Source organism: Aspergillus oryzae, chromosome 1 (genome assembly GCF_000184455.2).
Source record: "Aspergillus oryzae RIB40 DNA, chromosome 1".
Lineage (NCBI taxonomy): Eukaryota > Fungi > Ascomycota > Eurotiomycetes > Eurotiales > Aspergillaceae > Aspergillus > Aspergillus oryzae.
This window is the reverse complement of record NC_036435.1, coordinates 3,248,650-3,270,022: the sequence shown is the minus strand read 5'-3', so window position 1 is coordinate 3,270,022 and position 21,373 is coordinate 3,248,650. Positions and strand designations below refer to the sequence as shown.

General features: G+C 48.1%; 7 protein-coding genes across 7 annotated transcripts; 4 read left to right on the top strand and 3 right to left on the bottom strand.

Moving 5' to 3' along the window:
• Positions 1-969: 969 nt before the first annotated feature.
• AO090005001194 (uncharacterized protein) lies at positions 970-3,736 on the top strand (the record flags this gene model as incomplete). The annotated part of the gene is made up of 7 exons (XM_023232806.1): positions 970-1,024; positions 1,166-1,260; positions 1,327-1,740; positions 1,806-2,181; positions 2,287-2,334; positions 2,387-2,817; positions 3,719-3,736. The coding sequence occupies 7 exons, from the start codon at positions 970-972 to the stop codon at positions 3,734-3,736; spliced, it is 1,437 nt and encodes a 478-aa protein (XP_023089266.1).
• Positions 3,737-3,864: 128 nt separating this feature from the next.
• On the top strand, positions 3,865-4,714 carry AO090005001195 (uncharacterized protein; the record flags this gene model as incomplete). The annotated part of the gene is made up of 3 exons (XM_023232797.1): positions 3,865-3,989; positions 4,051-4,221; positions 4,318-4,714. The coding sequence occupies 3 exons, from the start codon at positions 3,865-3,867 to the stop codon at positions 4,712-4,714; spliced, it is 693 nt and encodes a 230-aa protein (XP_023089267.1).
• Positions 4,715-5,461: 747 nt separating this feature from the next.
• On the top strand, positions 5,462-6,773 carry AO090005001196 (uncharacterized protein; the record flags this gene model as incomplete). The annotated part of the gene is made up of 4 exons (XM_001818100.1): positions 5,462-5,563; positions 5,630-6,059; positions 6,127-6,650; positions 6,726-6,773. 4 exons carry the CDS (start codon positions 5,462-5,464, stop codon positions 6,771-6,773), a joined length of 1,104 nt encoding a protein of 367 aa, XP_001818152.1.
• A 318-nt stretch (positions 6,774-7,091) lies between these two features.
• AO090005001197 (heme-dependent oxidative N-demethylase family protein) lies at positions 7,092-8,485 on the bottom strand (the record flags this gene model as incomplete). Its single annotated transcript, XM_023232788.1, has 4 exons — positions 7,092-7,169; positions 7,323-7,713; positions 7,766-7,888; positions 7,953-8,485. 4 exons carry the CDS (start codon positions 8,483-8,485, stop codon positions 7,092-7,094), a joined length of 1,125 nt encoding a protein of 374 aa, XP_023089268.1.
• Positions 8,486-12,271: 3,786 nt separating this feature from the next.
• AO090005001198 (Hsp70 family protein) lies at positions 12,272-14,604 on the bottom strand (the record flags this gene model as incomplete). Its single annotated transcript, XM_001818102.3, has 4 exons — positions 12,272-12,471; positions 12,524-12,962; positions 13,016-13,948; positions 14,011-14,604. The coding sequence occupies 4 exons, from the start codon at positions 14,602-14,604 to the stop codon at positions 12,272-12,274; spliced, it is 2,166 nt and encodes a 721-aa protein (XP_001818154.3).
• Positions 14,605-16,059: 1,455 nt separating this feature from the next.
• Positions 16,060-17,103, bottom strand: AO090005001199 (uncharacterized protein; the record flags this gene model as incomplete). Its single annotated transcript, XM_001818103.3, has 1 exon — positions 16,060-17,103. One exon carries the CDS (start codon positions 17,101-17,103, stop codon positions 16,060-16,062), a length of 1,044 nt encoding a protein of 347 aa, XP_001818155.3.
• A 611-nt stretch (positions 17,104-17,714) lies between these two features.
• AO090005001201 (proteasome assembly chaperone 4 family protein) lies at positions 17,715-18,657 on the top strand (the record flags this gene model as incomplete). Its single annotated transcript, XM_023232761.1, has 3 exons — positions 17,715-18,152; positions 18,205-18,312; positions 18,430-18,657. 3 exons carry the CDS (start codon positions 17,715-17,717, stop codon positions 18,655-18,657), a joined length of 774 nt encoding a protein of 257 aa, XP_023089269.1.
• Between the last annotated feature and the right edge of the window lie 2,716 nt (positions 18,658-21,373).

Genomic DNA, 21,373 nt, shown 5'->3' with positions numbered 1-21,373 from the left:
GGAGTTATCAGTGTTATCTCTTAGTTATTCGGGAATGCTTGTCGTGACGCGGCTCCGTCCACCCGGCTGTCTCCAAAGAAGCTGTTATTCGTGCACAAGAAAACTTCAACTGGAATGATCAAGTGTCGGATCATACATGACATAGGTCTCGAAGATAAAGGGCCAAACATTTTCAGTTCTGTATGGGAGCTCTCCCGAAGGGCAGGTTCGCTGTTCTTTCTCTTCGGCGTTCTGTCCGTGGTGGATCTGCTATCAATGCAAGGGACTTGCGTTGCGGAGTTTAACGGTAGGGGCCTCCACGCAATGAACCATCTATCTTGTTCCTAAACATTCTCAAGCTAGGCGGAATCTATATGGCTTGAGCCATCATGTGAAGCAACGTATTCAGATAACACTTCAATTTAATCGAGGGTATCACCACAACTTAGATTGTCTGTTGGTCTATGGGTGTAGACAAGCTTTTCCGAGTTAAGCTTGAGTTCAATAGAGAGCCTTGCTAATGAAGATCCGTGCTTGCCATGATGAACCTGAACTCTAACCACCTGGCTAGGCTTAGGGGTGAATCATATGGAATACGCTGATCTAACTCCTAGCTCTAAGAGAAACAAAAAGGACTGAATCATGCCTTGCTTCAGATGTTATGGCACCTCTGGTCCAGTCACTGCTCAACGGTTGATCCGAGAATGACGGAGCGCTCTTTTTTGGTGGGTGGATCAACGTGTTTCCACAAACCCACATACTCATCGAGCAGATCATGATCCACTTCGCCTCTTTGTACTAATACAGGGCATCACAGGGGAAATTCGGAATACTTGAGACTGTCATAGATGACGACTATTGTCTATTATTCATGGGCTCCTTGGGGACCAAAGGCTACGGCGGCCGTTTATTAAATCCGAGTTCCCAAAGCTCCCTGGTGTCATTATGCGGTGTAAGAACTACAGGTTAGTTGACGGTCAAACTATAAACATGCCTAACACTTCACTGCCAGTGGAATCATGTCATATAAGAGAGATAATAAAAGGTTTGTTTCTGAACGTTCATCCAGATACTACACTTGAGCTAACATGCTTATTAGAGGAAGCGATCACCTCACCAGAAAAATCACATGGCTTGCCTAGTAACGATCAGGGCAATGACTGCCGTTCATCTGAGAGTCATTCAGGCACATTTTCTCCCTGGAGTTGCTGTCATATGGGATCAAAAACCGTGGTGGCTTTTCAGCCACACGATCCAGATCACCCTAACAATTGGTCAAAGGTATAGTGGAACTTCCCAGAATCAAGAAGTTCCTACAACGCATTATCTCCATACTAAATGGGCTAGTTTTGGAAAATATTCGTGCTTGTTACTGGTGCCAATGAGGTCATGAATAGCACTGTCGGGTCCTCAGTCACAGGCGGAGCTACAAAAGCAATCGCCCAAGAATTTAACGTGACAAATCAGCAGATCCTTGTCCTACCGATTTCGATGTTCCTCGTTGGCTATATCCTGGGGCCTCTGTTATGGGGCCCGTTATCGGAGGCTCAGGGACGAAGGTATCCTTTATTGGTAGCTTTTGTGTTATATACCGTCTTCATGATGGCATCTGCCTTAGCAAAGTCGTATCTATCTTTGCTTATCTTCAGGTTGCTCGATGGAATGGCTGCTTCTGCGCCTATCGCTATCGTTGGCGGCATCTATGCCGATATAGAGGCAGATCCTACGGCTCGTGGTCGACTCATGGCGTATTACATGACGGTAAACACCCCATCATCAGTAGTCTTGTTGGTTGTATTTGTTGGGGTATTAACCCGCTTTCATAGGCTACAACTATAGGGCCCGTCCTTGGGCCTCTCGCGTCAGGTTTCCTCGTGAGTTATGGCTGGAGATCATGTTTTTGGTTTGGTCTCGCGTATGCAGGCATTAGTCTACCTATGGCTCTCCTGATGCCTGAAACATACGCGCCTATAATCCTTCAACGGAGAGCTAAGAGGCTACGGAAAGAGACGGGCAATTCAAATATAATATCGCCGTTGGAGCTCGGTAGCCGAGATTTTAAACGAACACTGGCTATCAGTTTGGCACGGCCATTACGAATGTTGTTCTATGAGCCTATCACATCTTGTTCCTGCTTATACCTCGCTCTTACCTACGCAATATTCTATCTCTACTTTCAGGCCTATCCATTGGTTTTCCAGGGTTAGTGATACTTCCACCTTTTTCCCGCCCTGCCCTATAGCGATTCTTTCGAAACAAATCCTCCCAATTACATAGAAGGCCGCATGTCAAACCTAACGAATGCAGGTATCTACGGAATGGGCCCAGCTAAATCTGGACTTTGCTTCCTTCCAAGTAAGTCCCATGAAGCCCGAGATCTCGAGGACAGGACTGATTCCCAGTGCAGTCGGCGTCGGCGCTGTAGTTGGTTGCGTGATATTTATGTGGTACGACCGGTTTTTATCCCGAGCAAAAGCGCGGAATGCAAAATGGGCATATATTGAAGAATACCGTCGTCTTCCCCTTGCTTGTCTCGGGGGGCCACTATACGTTGTAGCGATCTTCTTCATGGGTTGGACAGCTTTTCCCAGCGTCCACTGGTCGATTCCCGCATTGTCGGGGATTCCGTTCGGGGCGGGATACTTGTTGAATTTCATGGCCATGGCGAATTACATGGCGGACGCCTACGAGACGTACTCTGCTAGCGCTATGTCCGCATCTGCCTGTACACGGAGTATTTTGGGGGCTATGTTGCCGTTAGCGACCAAGCCAATGTTCGATCGCCTTGGGATAAATTGGGCATACACTCTTGTGGGATTTTTGAGCCTTGGGGTCACAGTAATTCCGTTTGTCTTCATTCGTTACGGAGTTCGTATCCGAGAGAGCAGCAAGTTCTGTCAAGAGCTCAAACGGCTAAAGGAGGCCAATACGCAGGGACCACAACCAGATCGAGGCGTGGGAAGGTCGTGTGAGGTTTCTGTGATTCATGTCGAGCCCAAAGACGTAGAGAATCAGAATGGTCGGTAGAACAGATCGATCACAAAGGGCAGAGAGCCCAAAGAAAATAAAAACCAAAAAAAAAAATTTATCAGATTTGAGAAATTCGTCTCTCTCTCTCTTTATTTGTATTTGTAAGTGAACAGTATCTTCTGATTAGATCTTATCTTGCGCGGATTGGAAAGTGGCTATAACGAACCTACATGCTCCTTGCTCGCCCTTAGTCTCGGGATGAGTGGGGGAAATATGGGATTGGTGGGGAGACTGTGGCATTCCTTCATGATGCAGAGAAAGTTACTATTTTTGTCTGCTTATCCATGTTTGAATGTTGGCTTTCGCACTGTTCACCGGGGTACCTGTGGCTGAGCAGTGCAGATTATGAACTTTCTTGTAAGTCAGAGGAGGCAAAGAATCCCTACTAAACTAAGGTGGAGAGAGAGGATAAAGTCACCCCTGTTGCTTGCAAGTTCAAGAGCCAATCCCAGAGCACGGGCGCGGATGATTTACAATCTAAGGTGAGACCGTTTGTTTTCTTGCGACTTCATTTAATTCCCCCCCCCTGCCTCCCTCTTTTTCTTTTCTTCTTTTTTTCTCTCTCTTTTCTACTTTCTTCTCCGATATCGTACGGTTAATGTCTCGTCTCCCCCCTTGATATTCTGGTTGCTGTCCTTCGTTTATCAGCATTCTGCGTTTCCCTTACGGCTCTAATCTCACTCAATCGGTCGTTCTAATATTGTGATAGATTCTTGACTTATATTAATACTATTGATGATTGCTACCACCAGGGCCCCTCTGTTATCTATATCTCATATGTGAGCTATTGGTCTCTTCCAGGACCTGTATAATATTACTAGACCATCTCTCGTATAAGTTCGCAGGAGAAGAAACATGGATTCCCCTCAATATCAAGAGCTTGGACTTGTGTCGCAGGAGCAACAACCGATCGACCAGGAAACAGTGCGAGCGACTTGGAAATTCCTGGCGGGCTTATCGTCGAACCTGACGCTTGTGGGGTATGTTTTCTTCTGCCCTCCGCCATATTGACAATCTGGTGACTGAGATGCCATCGCAAAGATTCCTGGTCATGCCTCTAGCATTTGAGGGCGCCAAGGATGAATCTCTCGGGGACAAGACCGGCACAGCTGTAGCAGCATTGGCATTGATCGGAAACGCATACCTTTTGTCGCTCATCTTGTTCGGCGCCCAGTATCGTAAGCGTACATATTTGATTCATTCTGTCTTCCTGTAAATGCCCGATGCTTTTTTCTTCTTTCCTTTTCTTTTCTTTTTGTCTTTTCTTCTTTTCCCTTCGTCTTGGATTACAATCTCACCACCACACAGACCTTGTCTATTCTCCAATCTCCTCGGCCTATTAAACGTCGTTCTTAATATTCTCTGTCGAAAGTTACTCCCCATCGGCCGCTTGGAAACAGTGGGCATGGTTCTTGCCTCTATATTCGCAGTCCTCTACGCGTTGTGCGCATTATGGGCCTACGGAAGAGACATCGCAGACGAGATTCGAGTCGACGATGCCGATCGTACAATGATCCCTTTGACTGAAGAGGAGATGCAACGACAACAGCTCCTCCGGCTTCTTCAAGAAAATCAAGGTAAAAAGAGATCGAGCGCCAAGGTTATGCAAAAGACCTTCAGGGTTAAAGTTCCAGAACACATCAATCCGGGGAAAGGATGGGATTCTTTCATGCCTCCTCCTCGCGAGAACAATTATTATAGCTGATTTGGTCAGCCTACATGGATAGTAATGAGGCGAGATGATGGGGTAATTTACTGCGAAATTTCCTGGCCTTTCCTTGACTGGTCGGCGGATATGTCCTTTACTACCGAGCGCGTATCGTGCGCACATCTCCAGTCTCCGATTGCCCGTGGATAGGAGAGTAGCTAAGTATTACTTGGCCGATCCTATACCCAACAAGGCGGAATGCGAAGGATCCACGGAGGCGACGAATGCGTTGGGAAAACGAAGGCCAACCAATAATGTCGAAGGTGATCTACCGAGGATCTCTATAATCTGATACTTTCTTTCGACTCTGATCCAGACATCACATGCTTTCTGCAGCCGTGCTTACAGCAATATAGAAACTTTGTATGTCTACTATAATCCTAGCTCAGAAAGAAGTCAGTCTTTTATAACAACCATGTATACGAGGGTGTGAGAAGATAATAGGGGGTAGAGAGAAGAAAAAAGAAAGGGAGAAGACTCGGTGTGTGAGAGCCAACAAGTTGTTGGTTCATTGTACCGTATCTAGGGAGGAAGAATAGAAAGCCGACGGAGATTCGGCACGAAACCATGGAAGTTGAAACAGGTGGAACGCCTCGGTAATTACCTGATTAGGAAATCACTGCCCGCGTCATCCACGGGGTCAAAAGTCCTCCTTCGACCTTTTTCCCTACGTTTCCTCCTTCGTTATTATTTTCTATCTTATCTCTTTGTGTAGAACCATCTGCATACTACCTACACCCAGTCATGGCGAAAAGAGTGACTCTCTTTGAACCTCCCCCACTGGATTCTTCCAAAGCACCCATCGAAAATGTCTTGGAGTTAACGCCCGTGATAGACATTGGTCCAGTCCGTTTGTCTCAATCCGTACCACCTCTCTTGCTATATCTCTAATCATTTTATCCCTCTCAACAGGATGTTTTTACAAATACTCGTCCTCTCTGGCACCCACCTGGCGCGCGGGGCATCTACGGAGGTGCGGCAATTGCCCAGTCGCTCGCCGCGGCCATGCGGACGGTTCCGTCGGATTTCGCCGTCCACAGTATGCACTGCTATTTCGTCCTCGCCGGTGATTCCGAAATTCCCATTCTATACCATGTCGAGCGAGTGCGCGATGGAAGGAGTTTCATCACACGCACTGTCCAAGCCAGGCAGCGCGGTCGACCAATTTTCACCACCACCTTGAGTTTCAGTAGGGCCAATAGCGGCGGAAAGAAGAAGTTGGAACATGCAACATCAATGCCTGATGTTACGCTGCCGGATGATTCTCCTGCAGACGTAAAGAGGAGACTTTATAACGCTGGAGGCGGGCCATTCGAGTCGCACAAACTCGGGACTGTGAACCGTAAGCATCATGACTGGCGTGTTATACTACAAGATAGATGAAGATCCGGTCATGCTAACTGGCTCAGGGGATTCATCTAAGCCTGAAGATAAGCGAATCCGACGCTGCATGCGCGCACGAGGAAACATCTCCGAGGCCGGCGGCCACCACGCCCATCTTTCCGCCCTCGCTTATGTGACCGATAGCTATTTCATCGGAACTGTATCACGCGTCCATGACATCCCTCGGTTTGCCTCCCCTGCCGAACTCAAGGCAGCCCTAAACGCACTGAAGAACCCATCCGACTTGGATGACGACGAAATCTCGCGAGCATTCAAGGAGTTGAAGGAAGAAGAAGCCGCAGAATTGCGCCGTCGGCTGGAGGGCGCCCTCAGTAAAGCTGAGGACCCGAAGAACAAACACAAGCATAAAGAGGTCGGCATGATGGTCAGTCTTGATCATTCGATTTACTTCCACAATCCTTGGGCGTTTCGCGCAGACGAGTGGATGGTCACGGAGATGGAGAGCCCTTGGGCTGGCGAGGGAAGGGGTTTGGTTCTCCAAAACATCTGGTCTAAAGATGGAACATTAATCGCCACGTGCACACAAGAGGTATGCTCCTTATCATTCATTTATTGGTCCGCGGTCCGTTGTCCAATCCGATTCACTAATGTATGGCTGGCATAGGGTGTTGTAAGATTAAAACAAGATGAGCCTCCTCGGTCGAAGATATAGACTGTTGTACTGCATTATTCAAGGTCAAATACCCCTTTCATCTTGTTGACAATATATATTTCCTTCCAGGTTTGCTTTGAACTAGAGCGAAAGCACTTTCCAACTTGCTTTTGGTTTTAATCCTTTGTTGCATAGACATTCATCACTTATATCTTTTCGGGTGCTTCTTGTCCCCCAGTCTATATTTGTATACATTATTTCTTTGTACATACATTTCAGTTCCTCACTTTAGCTTATCTTTGAGGTGTTGAATTGATTTTCTTTCATATAAATCTGTCATATATAGCGTGCATGGATTGAACAATTCTCGTCTGCCCTTCATGAAATCACAATGACAAGAGGAAGAAGAAGAAGAAGAAGAAGAAGAAGAAGAAGAAGAAGAAAACATGACAGCATCTGATGCAAAGAAAAGAGAGCGCTTTCGCAAACAAAAAGATCAAAGTGCCACCCACCCGTTTTAAACAAAAACAATGCCCCCAATGCAAGAAAAGGAAAAGAATAGTGCTACAAGTGTCATGACCTCCCATATCACACCTCCATCGTTCCTACCTCTTCCTTGAGCTTTTCTTCCTCTCGGCTTCGCTTCTCACAGAATTCCAACGCCTTCGCCCCCCATACTTCCCTTCCTTTGTATTCGCCGACATAATCCGGCCAGCTTTTGATTTCTTTGGCTAAATTTCGCAGTTCCTGCATGGGCAGTTCATCCATGGTGGTAAGAAACGTCTTGACGCCAAAAACGAGTGTTCCAGTCCGAGGCAGTCTACGGAAGGTCTGTCGCTCACGGCGGATGACGATATCCTCAGGGGATGGGTTGGGGTTGTCCTCAAACAATGTCGTAGGACGATAAAGGGTCTCAAATAGATCTTCATCAGGGCGCTTCACTTCAACAAAGTAGTTTGACCGTTCCATTGGTGAAGATGGCGTAAGGCGATTCAAAAACCTGATCAAAAGTCAGTTTCCCATCTTCTTTGCAGAGCTCCATATTCACTAACTTGCTAACAGAAGCGGCAACTTGCTGATGCCACAGAGGCACGGGTTCATGAAGCCGGGAGATTGTCCATCCGATTCGTTCTTGTACAGTCCATCCTACCGGAAAGAGGCTTGCACTGGCAGCCCTGCGTTGTTGGTCAGCTGTCGTTGCCCTGAAAGTAGGCCAAGGAGGGTCTCTTCAAAACTAACAAGTAGTACTCGTCGTCCTCATTCTTCATCAAGATGCTTAGGTCTTCCATGGTCAATCTCACCGCTATCTCGAGCGGATCGACCTGCTTGTTTTGACCTCCAAACACGAATGTTTCGCCGGTCACCTTGTTGTGAACGGTCGACTCGTCGCCGGACCTCTTATGTTCGAATTTGTCTGGAAACCGCTGGCACAGAAAATCAACCACCTCCTCCAACGCTTCAAGGCATGCTTCGTATGACTCTGGGAGGCATTGGAGGACCTTTTGCTTTTCCTGTTGCAGCAATTGACTCCGGACCTGATGCTCCGCCATGTAGTTCTTGTCGATGGTAAGCCAGTTCTGGGCATCCAGCTTCCGAATATCCATCATGACTCTATATCTCTCCCTCCCTTTGATGGGAGGAGGCTTAAGGTCCTCGCAACTAACATCTTGTGGGTGGTGTTTGGGCTGAAGCCAGGGAAGATAGTTTCGGAATCTAGCACCAATGAAGGACAGAAAAAGAAATAAAAGTCCAACGCATGTAAGGGTATTCATCGCCTTTTTTTGCTCGGAATCCAATCAATATAAGGAAAGGAAAGGAAAAAAGAAAAAAAGAAAGAAAGGATGGTGTTAAGGAACTTTTAGTTATCTCTCACTCATCGGACGCCACGACCAGGAATCACTGTTAACGTCAACATGGCAAAACCTTCTTCGGAAGAGGGCAATGGCTCGAAATTTATCTGGTCCATGGACCCTAGGAAACGATGATCGTCTGGGTCAGACGATTACCTACAAAGGCTACAATGGCTTCTACATTCCTGATTCAGGCAGCTGGGTCGAACTCTGATACGTCCTGGACTTCCCCGCAAAAAGCCGCAATTCGCCGCTCCAAAAAAAGAAAAGAGAAAAAAAAGAACTGACAGCATCCACATGATCTAGTAGACTTTCTCAGCTATCATAGCAATTGAGCTTCGGTGGGTCCTGGGACTGGGGTGGAGGAGAAAGTCAGGGTAAGTGAACTCTAAGTGGATCAGGGAAGGGCCAGGCAAATGGACTCAAATGTACAGCGCCTCAAGATCCGCAGCCGGGTCACTACGCGGAGTCCTTCAATCGGCCGTACAATTGCATTACCAGGATGCTCCCCCTCCTCGAACTAAGTACGAACTGACTAGCTTCATGGCCCCTCCGATCTAAAGGGCTGAGGGTACCTCTGCTCTTCGTCAGCCGGAGTTCACACGTCTCCCGTCCGTGCGCATAAGAATGAAAGGCCTCGTGAGCTAAACACAAGAGCCTGACTTAGGGAACTGTCTCTTACTGCCTAACAGTTCCTGCAGTTCCGCTCCAGCAACACTCGACTTGATTTCCGAAAAGTGGATGCAGAATGCCAATAATGGCATCATGACATCAACCTGGGATTACAAAAAGAAATTAGAAATAGCGCAGGGTGGCACGTTTGCGTGGTGACTGGCCTGGGATTGCAGAAACCCATACATCGTGCTAACCAAGCGCACTTGTACAACAGAATGAATATTGCCTGGGAGCTTCTGGGGCACAGCGCGTGCGTCGATGCGTGGGCCGAGTCCCAATTTGGTGGTCGATGGTCACACAGTTCCAGAGCGTCTGTTGTCATAGGTCACCGGGCTGTGGATGGAATCCAGTCCAGGTACCACTGTACATCATGTTCACTGACGTGCTGGCATGCTAGTCATTCGGAGTACTACGACTGGTCCATCTTCTCTGGGGCGACCGTCGCACTACCCTTGAAACTAGGATCAGAAGAGAAGGTACGGGGCCAACACTGACGTACCATGAGGGACAAGTCCTTGCAGTCTTTCGGTCCCCGCGAAGCTATGGAAGACTAAACATGCTAGGCTGTTGCACTGTAGGTACGCCCCAGCCAGTGGGGTACCTCAACTGACTACTTTATCTACTTCGGTACGAATATATGCACATCCATTTTATGGAAGTGCGCACTTACTCAGTTGACGATCCACCACCGACCGGGCCCAGAATTCGGGTTTCTAAGACAGTCGGTTTGGTTGGGCGACTCCACCCTCTCCGAAACTGAGAAGATATCTGGGGTTTTGCGCTGCAACCGCCTTATCTCGCGCAAAGCGCGCTTGCCGCAATCCTGCTTGGTTTTTAGTCAGAATCAACCATCAATGGTGTACTAACCAGCCCCCTAGTATGGCGGTGTCTCATCCAAGAATGCGCTTTTTTTTCTTCTTGCTGCCCACTTCCCATTTGGTCGGAGTAGGTGGCCTTTTCTCCCCTCGCATTTTTACTTTGATTTTTGCTTTTTCCTTTTCCTGTCGCATCTTTCCTTTTTCTGGCATGATCGGACGGGTTTTTACGCCTCATTTGCTGTCCCTTTCTTTTCAACTTTTTTCTCTTTTTTTTCTTTTTTCCCTATCTTGTATCCTTTTTTTTTACCTTCCACACCCTCGCTCCCACCCATTCACACAGACTAGTATCCAAACCCTCCGATTGAACTACATCTGACTAATGACGTCGGTAAAATTGCTTTTATCGAGCTGCCAACATGCAATCGGCAGCTACTCAGGCTTACTTACGAGGCCCTCTTGTCTAGTCTGACTGTACTGAGCCCAGAAAAGCAGAGACACCAAGGCCAAATAGTGGCCTTACCCACCGTGCACGAAAGCAACACGCTTGACTAGTGACGATCCACTCGTCAACGGGGCATTCCCAACCCACCGACCAAACGGCTTTCCTCCATTATAAATGATAGACTTGTCTAGACAGGCCTGGTAAACTCAGTCGAGACCCTACTCCTCAAGTCTCCTCAGCGATATCCTGTCTAATAGGAGGGATCTACTGGGCCCCATAGTGGGACACCTACTCGTGCTAACCGTCTCCAGTATCTAGGGACTGGGGCTGTGGGCACGGACTTCGCTTCATGGCCATTGTCAAGGCCTCCTGTGGCTCCCAAATTCTCCTTTGAATGCAGTCTCTCGGCGGATATCCTCCATTTGCCTATGGCACTGGGCCCATCAACGTAACTATGACTTTCGGAGAATTGTCCACTCAATCTCGCATCCAGCACACTGAAACTAGAATTCAAGCTCTCGTGATTACCCTAAATGAAATCCACGCCATCTAGAGCCATAAATCGGTGCCTTATGTTCTCTGCACTTAACGACGAAGTACTCAGCATTCAACAACACACCTACCTATTCTGGAGAGCCACAGAAGAACATCTCGAGATCTACCACCCATATAGACAAATTACCTAGTTGCCTGATATACCTATCCCCGTCGTAAACCAGAATCCCACACCACTAAAAGCAGAATGACAGAACTCGAACAAAAACCTAAGTACATACAAGAATCATGCAATCTAGCCATAAATCCATTTCTCCACTACCTCCACCCAAAGTAACTAGGTCAACTAAAGTTAACTAATTTGGCCCTTAAAGGTAGATCCTAATAAGTAAAACCATTCCTGATCCGCGGAAGGTCAAACAGATAGCGTCTCAATTCCTCAACACACACTCTATTACCTAAGTGTGCAAGTCAACCTCCCCTTCAATGGAAGTTTACCTATAGGAGAGACTGGAACAAATCCCACCCGCTCACCTATCTTCCATCCTCTTCCGTTGATCACCTGAAGGGTAGTTATTCCGTCTTCTTTAAATGATCACGTCTGGTTGAGCTTATGTTTGCTCTATCTTTGTCTTACGGGGTTGACTTATATTTTTTTTTTCCCTCTCTCTGAGCTGAGATGGGAGGTATATTGATCCTTATTTCACCCTTCTTTACCCCATTCTAACGGAAAATCTCGAGAGAAGGGAAACGTGGTGTTTGTTATTGGGGTGGCTATTGGGCTTTTTTTCCGTTGGTTTGCTTGGATGGTATGTTCAGGTGATGGATTTTGGGTCTCTTGGCTACGTATGGTTTGTCTTTGACTTGACGGGTGGCGAGGGAAGGTGTGCTTTGCTATTGATTAGAACGTACTGATTGACTAGTGCTATGTTCCTGAATGGGTGATGTGATGATGAGGTAAGTGGTATGGTAGACAAGGACGGATATTTGTCGTGAGTGTTTTTCTTTTCTCATTAACTGAATTAATAAATCAACCAATCATCAAGGTGAGCTCATATAAAGGTATCCAGGAAACATCAAACATGAGGGAACATAAGGTAAGAATAAGAGGTAAACTCCATGGTGGACCTCTGGACAACATTGCCCAGCGGCTTCGAAGGGGAATGGATGAGAAAGATGGTATAAACGCCCGCCCTGTGCAGTTGCCGGCCAACCGAGTCCGTCGGTTGGCTTTAAGATTTTTTATATACCCAGCATCAGAATCTGAATGTGTCTGATTTACCGGAATTTGGCTCGGCATCGGCCCATAACCTCGCCCTGGCAGACGAGTTCGGCGCTGAATTCACTGCCATCGAGTGTGAGGTAGATGTCGAAGTATACACGGTAGAAGACTCCCTGAGGGGTATCCATGCGCTCGAAATCGGTTTCCAGGTTCTTGCGCGAGAGATCCGAAGTAAGTGTCACGACCTCCTTGATCCCTGTTACACAGTTAGTAGAGCGTCGTAAGGGACGACAGGATGTGTAACTTACGGGGGTCTTTCGTGTATTCAGGGCAGACATCCTCGTCGCAGGCGTACAGAATATCCTCATACATCAGGGTTGCTCCCGGCGCAACCTGTCGGAAAAAGCTAACCTTGACCGGCTCCCCAATCTTCACTCTCTCACCCTTTTGCACAAAGATCTGTCGCGTGTACTTGCAGCGATCTCTGCCGTCTAAACTAGGAACACGATATTGTTCCGGGTGATATCCTTCTTTGAAGGGCTGCAATGTGGCCATAAGGTAGTGTCGGCGAGCAACACGGTGTGTGATCACACGTTCCGTGATTCCAGCAGTGACAGCGCCCTTAACGATCGCAGCGACAGAGTCCATCGGACGGACAACCTTTGATTGATATTGGGGCGGTACATGGAGTTTGATCTGTTGGAAGAGATACTCAGATGCGCCGAACCCACCCACCACAAGGACGTTCTACAATGTTGGTTAGTCAAAGGCAAAGCTAGATGAGTAGTGATAAAACCTACCTGTAGAGACCGGTTCTGCGCTTGGATAGCGATGATCTGGTTTCTGACCAACTCCAGAATACGGTTGACGACGGGCTCAAAGCATTGAAGGATCTCTTCGTTGGTAAACGTCATATAGCCCTCCTCGATGCCGGCATCTGGGAAGTCGGCCTCAATGCCGACATCTACAGCCCACTTCTGTCCATTGTTTCGGAAATCGGCCTTAATCCGGTTCTCAAAGTCCATAATACACTTCGCATACACCTTACCTGCCGTGCGGGACCCGTCAGGGAGCTTCATCTTACGGATTTTCGCACGAAGGATGTTGCTGAAGTTCCGATTGAGAGCCGTTGAGCCGCATGAGTCACCCGATCCAGCTGTACATTCGGCGACACTGAATGGCTGTTCCTCCTCAACCTCGTAGGCGATCAAATCCACAGTTCCACCACCACAATCCACAATCAGGATTGCATCGCCGACCTTCAGATTGAGCAACCCGGTCTTTGCACAGAACAGAGCGGCAGCCTCCGGCTCGGAGATCAACGTTAGGCGATTATCGTTCTCGTCCCGCAAGAACCCAGCTTGTAAAGCCGCCGCTCGTGTCGCTGCCTTGCCCGCATCGTTCCAGATAGCTGGCACTGTGAGGTAGTACCGGATGTTGCGCTCTTCCCGAGTAAACACCTCACCGAGGGTCTTCTGTAGCTGAGCGCGCATCGCCTGTCGTAGCTTGAAGAGGTAATCGGCGGCCACATCGATTTCTGACTTACCGGGCGGGAGGGGCGGCAGATTAATCGGATCGATGTATGTGTTTCCGGACAGCATAAGCTGGAGCTTGAACCATTCGACCTTCTGCACTCCCTGCTTCGGATAGCCCGTGGGAGCCAGCGCATCAGCAATATCCGGGCCCCATCCCACCACTTTCTGGTACTGATCGTAGTATAGGACGGTGGGGATCTGTGAGAAACAGCTTGGTCAGTCGGAAGTGTTCTCCCTTGAGTGCGGTTTGGATTAGTCACCTTCTGTTTGGTATGAGTTCCTGCTCCAGGCCATTCCGTAATGATGTCCTCTCTTGCTTCATTGTTGGTCGCGAAAGCAAATGCGACACCGGAGAATGTGGTGCCAAAGTCAATGCCGACAATCAGCTGGGCCTTACTCCGACCGGCACCTTCGACCTCAACCGCGGGATTCCGCACCCCGTATTGGGGCTGGGGCATTCCCTGGCCCATTCCATGAGCTGCGACCGGCTGTTGCAAACCATACCCCGGAGGAGCACCCAAAGGTTGGACGGTCTGTTGCGTATAGTGCAAGTTGGTGTTCAACGGTGCGGGGTGATGACTCAACTGCTGGCCTGGGGGCATCGGGCTGGTCGGCCGCTGGTATGTATAGCTGGGGGGTCGCCCCAGAGGGTTTTGGTTGTTCATCGGAAGACTCGTCGTGGACGAACTATGGTGAGAAGGTGGGGAACTAGGTGAGGTGGCGTTCGAAGGCGGGGCGACGAGTGTATTGCTCGATGCGTTAGGTGGTGGTTGTTGTTGTTGAACTGGCGCAGGCTGGGCACTATGCTTGTTCCGCTTCGTTCCAAAAGTGAACGATTTGAACCGTGAGCTCATCAGGTCCATATAAGTGACCACGATGGGGTCAGCGGAGTATTAAAGAGACAAGGAACGGGGAAGAGGGGGAGGTGGGTTGCAGGGAAGTTATAAGACAAAAAAGGAAGAAGAAAAGAACGAGTGGAAGAAAAGGCACAAAAGTCAAAAGCGAGAGCGTAAGAAACGAGTGGGTGTATTTGGACAGAGAGGCAGTGCCAACTCTTTGCTTAGGCAGTCAGAAAAGCCTCTCCCGGGTTTACTGTTAGTTTGGGAGTGGGGAGGGGGGAAAACACGGGAGGAACACGAGCAAAAGAGATCGTCCGGACAGAGAAAAGTCACAAAATAAGGCAATTAATTGGTTCTCAGAGGGACGCATGGGCGTTTCGATGGGAAGTCCGTAGTAACGTAGGAAAACAATGGTGGTTGAAGAAGTAACAAAGAGACGAAGGGTAGCGAAAGGCCAGAGAGATGCAAGTCACGGACCCCAAAAGTCACTGGTTTAGAATGATGATCCCTCAAGATCAATCTCCCTGGAATGCCCTGCCCGGAGGGATATCATTCCCAGTAATTCTCTGACTCTTAAAGGAAAGAGTAATTCTCGTTGACTCAGCCTTATTTGTTTCAAATGGCAGTATGTCTTTCTTTTTTTCCTTCCCTCCCGTCCAAAACAAACGGTGATTCCGTTTGTTGATTAATGATGCTTACCATGGATGATGGCACATCATCAAGTCATTCCTTCCGCCCCCAACTTTCATTTTACACATTGCGGAGACAACCGGTGCAGTACGGTACCGTACCGGTACATACATACCATCATACTACCTTCTCTTCTGTATGTCAGGCGGATGGACTGTATTAGGTCTATGATAAGTTCCAATCCACCTGGCACTTCCATGGCATGTCCGATTCAAGATTAGCGGATCCCGTCAACTTGTCAGTTCCCGTTGTTGACAGACAGTCTTCCATTTGACACTCATACATACTATATTTATATCTATAGAAGCTTCTCCAAATCATAACTCCCCTGGCAAAGGAGAGGTTATATGCTCCATATATCCCAATCATTCCCACTCTAGCTGATTCATCTTGATTTTCTTTTCATATATCGCCCCCTTTCTTGGACCCTGTTTCTACAGTAACCTTCAAAAATTACCATGGTGCTAAAAAAAGGACAGCCAGCGATGTGCCTGAGACGAGCCATGGTACGGAAGGATTGACGCCCAAGCAGGGACAGCCTTATAATTACAGCCACGCTGCTCAGCCTGTTTGTCCCACGTTTTCTTTGTCTGGCTGCGGCTGAATGTTGTAACGACGATCCTTCGCCATGTACCGTACCGTTTCATACAAACTCTAAAGTCTTGCGCACCGACCAATAAGCAGCGGCCTTGGCATTCAGGCAACGAGGCGGACTCTCTTCATGGATCTAAATATGGATAAGTTTCTCAAGTTTCTCTGCCTGTACTATTCTAAGTTCCATTATGGATTCTTCTTCCGTGCCACCCACTTGGATGGCTTGTAGAGTGGCTGGAGCATACTCTGAGGATCCTGAATATAGCCACACATCGGCCGATCCTCCACTGCCTGCCGCTTCTCAATGTTGAAGCCCATCCGCTCCACAAGGCAGAAGACTTCTTCCTCCGTGAGCTCCACATTGCCAGGTTCCCCAATCCCCTGGTGCTCATCGTGGTCTCCTTCCCGCTGGCTACGGTTGCTGCCGTCCTCGAAATGCCATAACAACGGACCGACATTAACCCACACCCCGTTGGGCTTCAGGCAGTGTCGGATCGTCTCGACGTACCGAATGAGATTGGGGGCTGTGTCAACGAAGAAGACTGTAGTTACCGCATCGTATGCCTCTTTGTTGGATGGGCTGCTGTAGAGCACCACAAAGTCGGCTGCGGACATCCCCATCGATCCAAAGGGTGTCTGGTTCGCCTGCGCCTCAATCATGGCTACCCCTGGATGGGTATCTGGGATCATCACCCTCTGCAGCTGTTGCTCTCTGGATAGGAGATTTGAAAAGTGGAGTGCAAACGGATACAGCGCATGATGCTGGGGGCCAGACGTATGGTTCAAAACCCAGCTGCTGGCCAACAACTGGTGGTATGAGATTTCGTTGCCCTCTGCAGCAAACCCAGCCTGGCAGACTTCAAAGACCAATCTCCCCAAGCCAGCCCCAGGGATTAGCACCTTAATCTCCTCTCGGGAGGCAAGTCTCTCGCCGAACTCATCTCGCAGTTCGTGCACCACTGGTTCCACGCAGACTTCTCTCTCCGCTTTGCCCTCGGAGCTCCAGTCGCGATAGAATTGCCTGATAGTTGAGTGGGCTTTGTTAACATCTGAAGAGGTCGCCGTGTTATGCCAGTTCTGACGCGGGTCTTCTGGGTCGGGGTTCGCCGGTAGCCCAAACGAGGAAAGTCCCGTTGCGAGGATAGCGTCTGCGATTTCGGCATTCACGTCAATGGCATCATCTACCCGATTAAAGTTGTCCAAAATTGAGAATGGTGGCTCCGCAAGCATTTGCCAGTGAGCAGATGGTAAAGCATAGAACGCCTGGCGCCGGCGATGCGTGGTGTTCATATGAGCAGTTCTTCGATATTGCCTAGCAGAAGTTCAGCCACGTAGTTTAAGAACAGTTCAAACCGATGTAGTCTCCAGATACCAAAGTTGGCACTGAGAGAGGAGAAGCCAGAAGGGACCGTATTGGAACTCCAAAGCAGCAAATGTAACATCACTTCTTTTTCCGTCTCTCTCCTCATGACCTCCATGTTACATTCCCACCTTTGGACAGCAATATAATGGAACTACCAACAAGCACAAGTCCATACCTAAAAGAATCCAGCGCAGCAAACAGCACTCGCCGTTCATCAGGGTCAGCCAGCGGGTCGAAATCCCCTGCCCAACTGCGAACTTCGTCATCCTGGTGCTGCGAATCAGAAGCCATGCTGCTTTAGCGGGAACCGTCGTGATGACCAAGAAGTCGACAACCAAATATACTCTGTACAGCTGTAAGATCTTCAACACCAAAAGAAACAGGCACCTCCAATTGATATGGGAGTCAAACAAAAGAATTATGAAACTCGGCGTTGCTCTCTATATTATGGAGGAACAGAGAATGTGAAGTATCTGAGATGGCAGTCAAAGCTCAAAAGAGTGAAGAGTGGGCCCGCTCTGTTTGGCGGGGAACCAAGAGCGGCACCTCAAACATCTCACTCATCAATCCATCTAAAACCGACATTAACAACCACATCAAAAGAGAGTATTTCGGAAGCAAAAGACGTAGTTTATTTCACTCAGCAAACCGGAAAGAGATACCTAACAGAATAAACCATCCTCCAAACATGACGACAGCAGTGGAAGCACCTATACCGCCTCAAGTCGAAAACGTGGCGCCGCATGCCAAACCTCAAGAGCTATCATTTCCCCTTCCAAAGGCATTGCATACGACCGCACACATCCATCTCACCTTCTTGGACACATGCACAACGGTGTTCCTGGCTACGTCGACACCGGGTGACTCGGCGGGGTCCGTGAAGCCGATGGGGAGCTTCGTTTACGCTATGCCGGACGTAAGTGCTTTTTTTCTTCTTATCATTAATTTCTTGTCGGACATTTACATAGTTGGGTTGGCGGCGTGAGAGTATATCCATATTCACAGGAGCCCATGCGGAACATTGGAATACCATGAGTCTTCCAATGTTTATTCATCCCCAGGACTCCTTCTTCCATGTATATCCATCATTGCCATGCATGCATCTTGCGCCACTACCGACGCACTATAAATATCTACCTTGAAACACTCTGCCCACTCAGTCAAGTTGAAACCCAGCTACTCACACATACCAGCGCACGAACCCTCGCGACACCATATCCACAACGCTATACAATCTCCCTGGAAGTGTGGAATACACGACTCGGATCGCTAAGGTCCTGGCTCGTCGCATGATGGTCCCAGTCTACGTGGGCTGCAGCATTGATCCGACAGCGCTCGGGCTATTGGTCGAGGAAGAGATGGAAGGATTGACGAAGATAGTGGAGGTAATTATGCAACGGTGGGAAGGATCCAGGAAATGAGAGAGCGAAGAGATCATATGGTTGGGTAGGTTGGTAGTATTGATGGAGTAACGATATCAGTCTCTGGAGTCAGCATTTGCCCTTTTGGTCTTGTTATTCTTTTCTTTAACTTGATAACTGCCTGGTTTTTTCTCTCGTTTCATTTCAATGGTTTCATAGGTGGTGTTTTGAGTGAGAAAACTGGGTCTAATTTGGGATGGAATTAATTATGGGAATTTGTGTTAATCATTCTTGTTATCCAAGACACTCAAATTTGAGATCTCGGCTAATCACCCAGGCTCAGCCCCTCCAATACAGACCTATCTTTCGTAAATAGTCTAGAAATTATGCTAGTAATCGTAAGGTGCGTAACTGCAGTAACGGTGCGCCTCTCGACCGAGAAAATTAGAAACAAAATATTCAAATCCACATCATCGGATCTAATTGAACCGAGAGGTGCCCCATAACAACTCTAGTACCTGGACTTGCGTATCTACTAGTCTCCGAGCATCCGAAAAAAGCACGACGCCGAGAAAAGAAAGAGTAAAATAATAAACAAATAAAAACAGTCAAGAGAGACAAAAAGGGAGAACGGACAGGATCAAAGAAAGGAATCTCCATCCAAGGGAATCCACAATTAATTTATTTAGGGCTAGCAATACTACTCTAATAATCTAGTGCATCTAAGCCACCAACTCCGGTTGGATGATTCCCCAAAGCTTGCATTTCAATGACAGATGTCGGACATCGGTCGACTCCGATGCAATTGCGCAATGTTGAAACATGTCCACTTCTTAGGTGGAGTTTGACCATGGTTTCAGAGCCCCTTGTAGAAGGTGGTATTGGAGATGTAGACATCATGCGAGATAAACGCTGCAAGTTTCACCGGATTTGCCTTCCAGATGGCACACTCATTCAACCAAGTTACAATAATAATGAATGATCATATTCGGAATCGTTTCCGAACCAGTGGATTTAGAATCCGTCTAACGTAGTGGAGCGCCCAGGTTCCATGTGTGCTCCCTTTTGGTTCTCTTTTGCTTTTTCTCCTTTATTGGGTGTGGGCTTTTTTTGGTGCCCAATATACACTGGCCGGTTGCGTTCATATTTTCTTACTTTTTTTTCTTCCCCTTTGAAATGGATCGTAACGAACGATAATTGAGAACCCATACTATAACCGACAATAGATTGAGTGCAGCGGCTCGCTCGGGTATTCCCATTTGAGACACAGATTTTGTATCTGAAGCGTCAATGAGCCTCAAGAGTGGGTTTCCACCACTCACCGTGGTGCGTTCATAGCGAAACCTCCGATATTGATTCGAAAGTATTGTCGCGGCTACAGGAGCTGAGTCAGGCGTCTCATTTCGCCTAATTACCCAGCAGATCTATATATAGGTTGACTTTGATTGAAAGAAACGATGTAGAAAGCGGGTACTCGGTAATGGAATTCTTATCGCGAAGACGGGATTGCGTTAGAGATTGGCTACCCCCATCGCACTCCAGATAGATTGAGTCTGACGCCATCGCATTCGTTTAATTGATTTACACCGTATATCATGAAGCGACAGTCCCATGTATGCTCACGTGTGCTGTTGCAGCCAAGCGATGTCGCGAGTCCCCCATTTTCGAGACCCAATGAAGGCCGGTATAGCCTCACAAGTCTCGATCGAGGCTGTTAAAGAGGGGCACAAGGCACGGGATATTAGACCAGTCACAATAGACTATAAGCCAACATTATCAACACGAGGTAGATAGCTGCAGGAACCTGTTTTGCATAGAGGCATGGTGGGATTCCAGACCACGGAAATCCACCGATTAGATCTCAACGCGACCATATCAAGTGTTGTAGCCGAAAAGAAAAATTTAAAAAAAAAAAAAAAAAAAAAAAAAAAAAAAAAAAAAAAAAAACCCCTCATCAATCAAGCAGGATGGGGTACAGCAGCGGATTGTCACGGGAGGGACCACATGGGGACCGGAATCTAGGCGATCCAATCACAGCCGGGAGACCAGCCTCTAAAAGGATCATTTCCCGTGCGGTCAGCCCGTTTCCTCCAAGGCCAGAAGACGAGGTAAACGGCTGCTAAGTTTGCCTAACGAATGAGGCGCCACACTGGACAGAGATCCGATACCCGCGCTAAGTAAAAAACACACCCGAATCCCGAGGTCCATGCGTGCGGCGCAGCCCTCTGTGTATGTGCTAAGACCAAGCTAGAAATCCTGGTGCGCCGTTTACCCTTTTCATTGTCCATCCCATGATCAATCTTTATCAAGAGCGGATCTCGGTTAGGATTGATTCATTGGTGCGCGGGTGCTGGTGCTCCGAGTCAGGTTGGGTCGGTCGTTGTAGAATTCATCAAACAGATGAATAAAAAATAATATGCATTTTTATCACTGTGATCATAACCGCAGCAGATAGATACTCGTCTCGTGGACAGGGTTCATTAGCAGTCTAGGTGTCTAGGCTAGCACTGGTAGCCTTTTTCAGGGATCGGTAGTCGTCAACTGAAGCCCTAAATCATGCCATTGATATCCAGTCAGAACTACCGACGGAATCCTTCCGCTCAGAGTAGTAGTAGTCAACCCAGTCAATTTGCGGCACTCCCATGCGGCAGTATGGATCTAGTTGACAAAAGGTGGATGTGATCGTAAAGTGATAGGCCATGAGACATAACATGCGTAACACCCCGCCCAGGCTGCGCAAACCAATCGCCGGAAGATTAGTTGGTCTAGAAGGCAC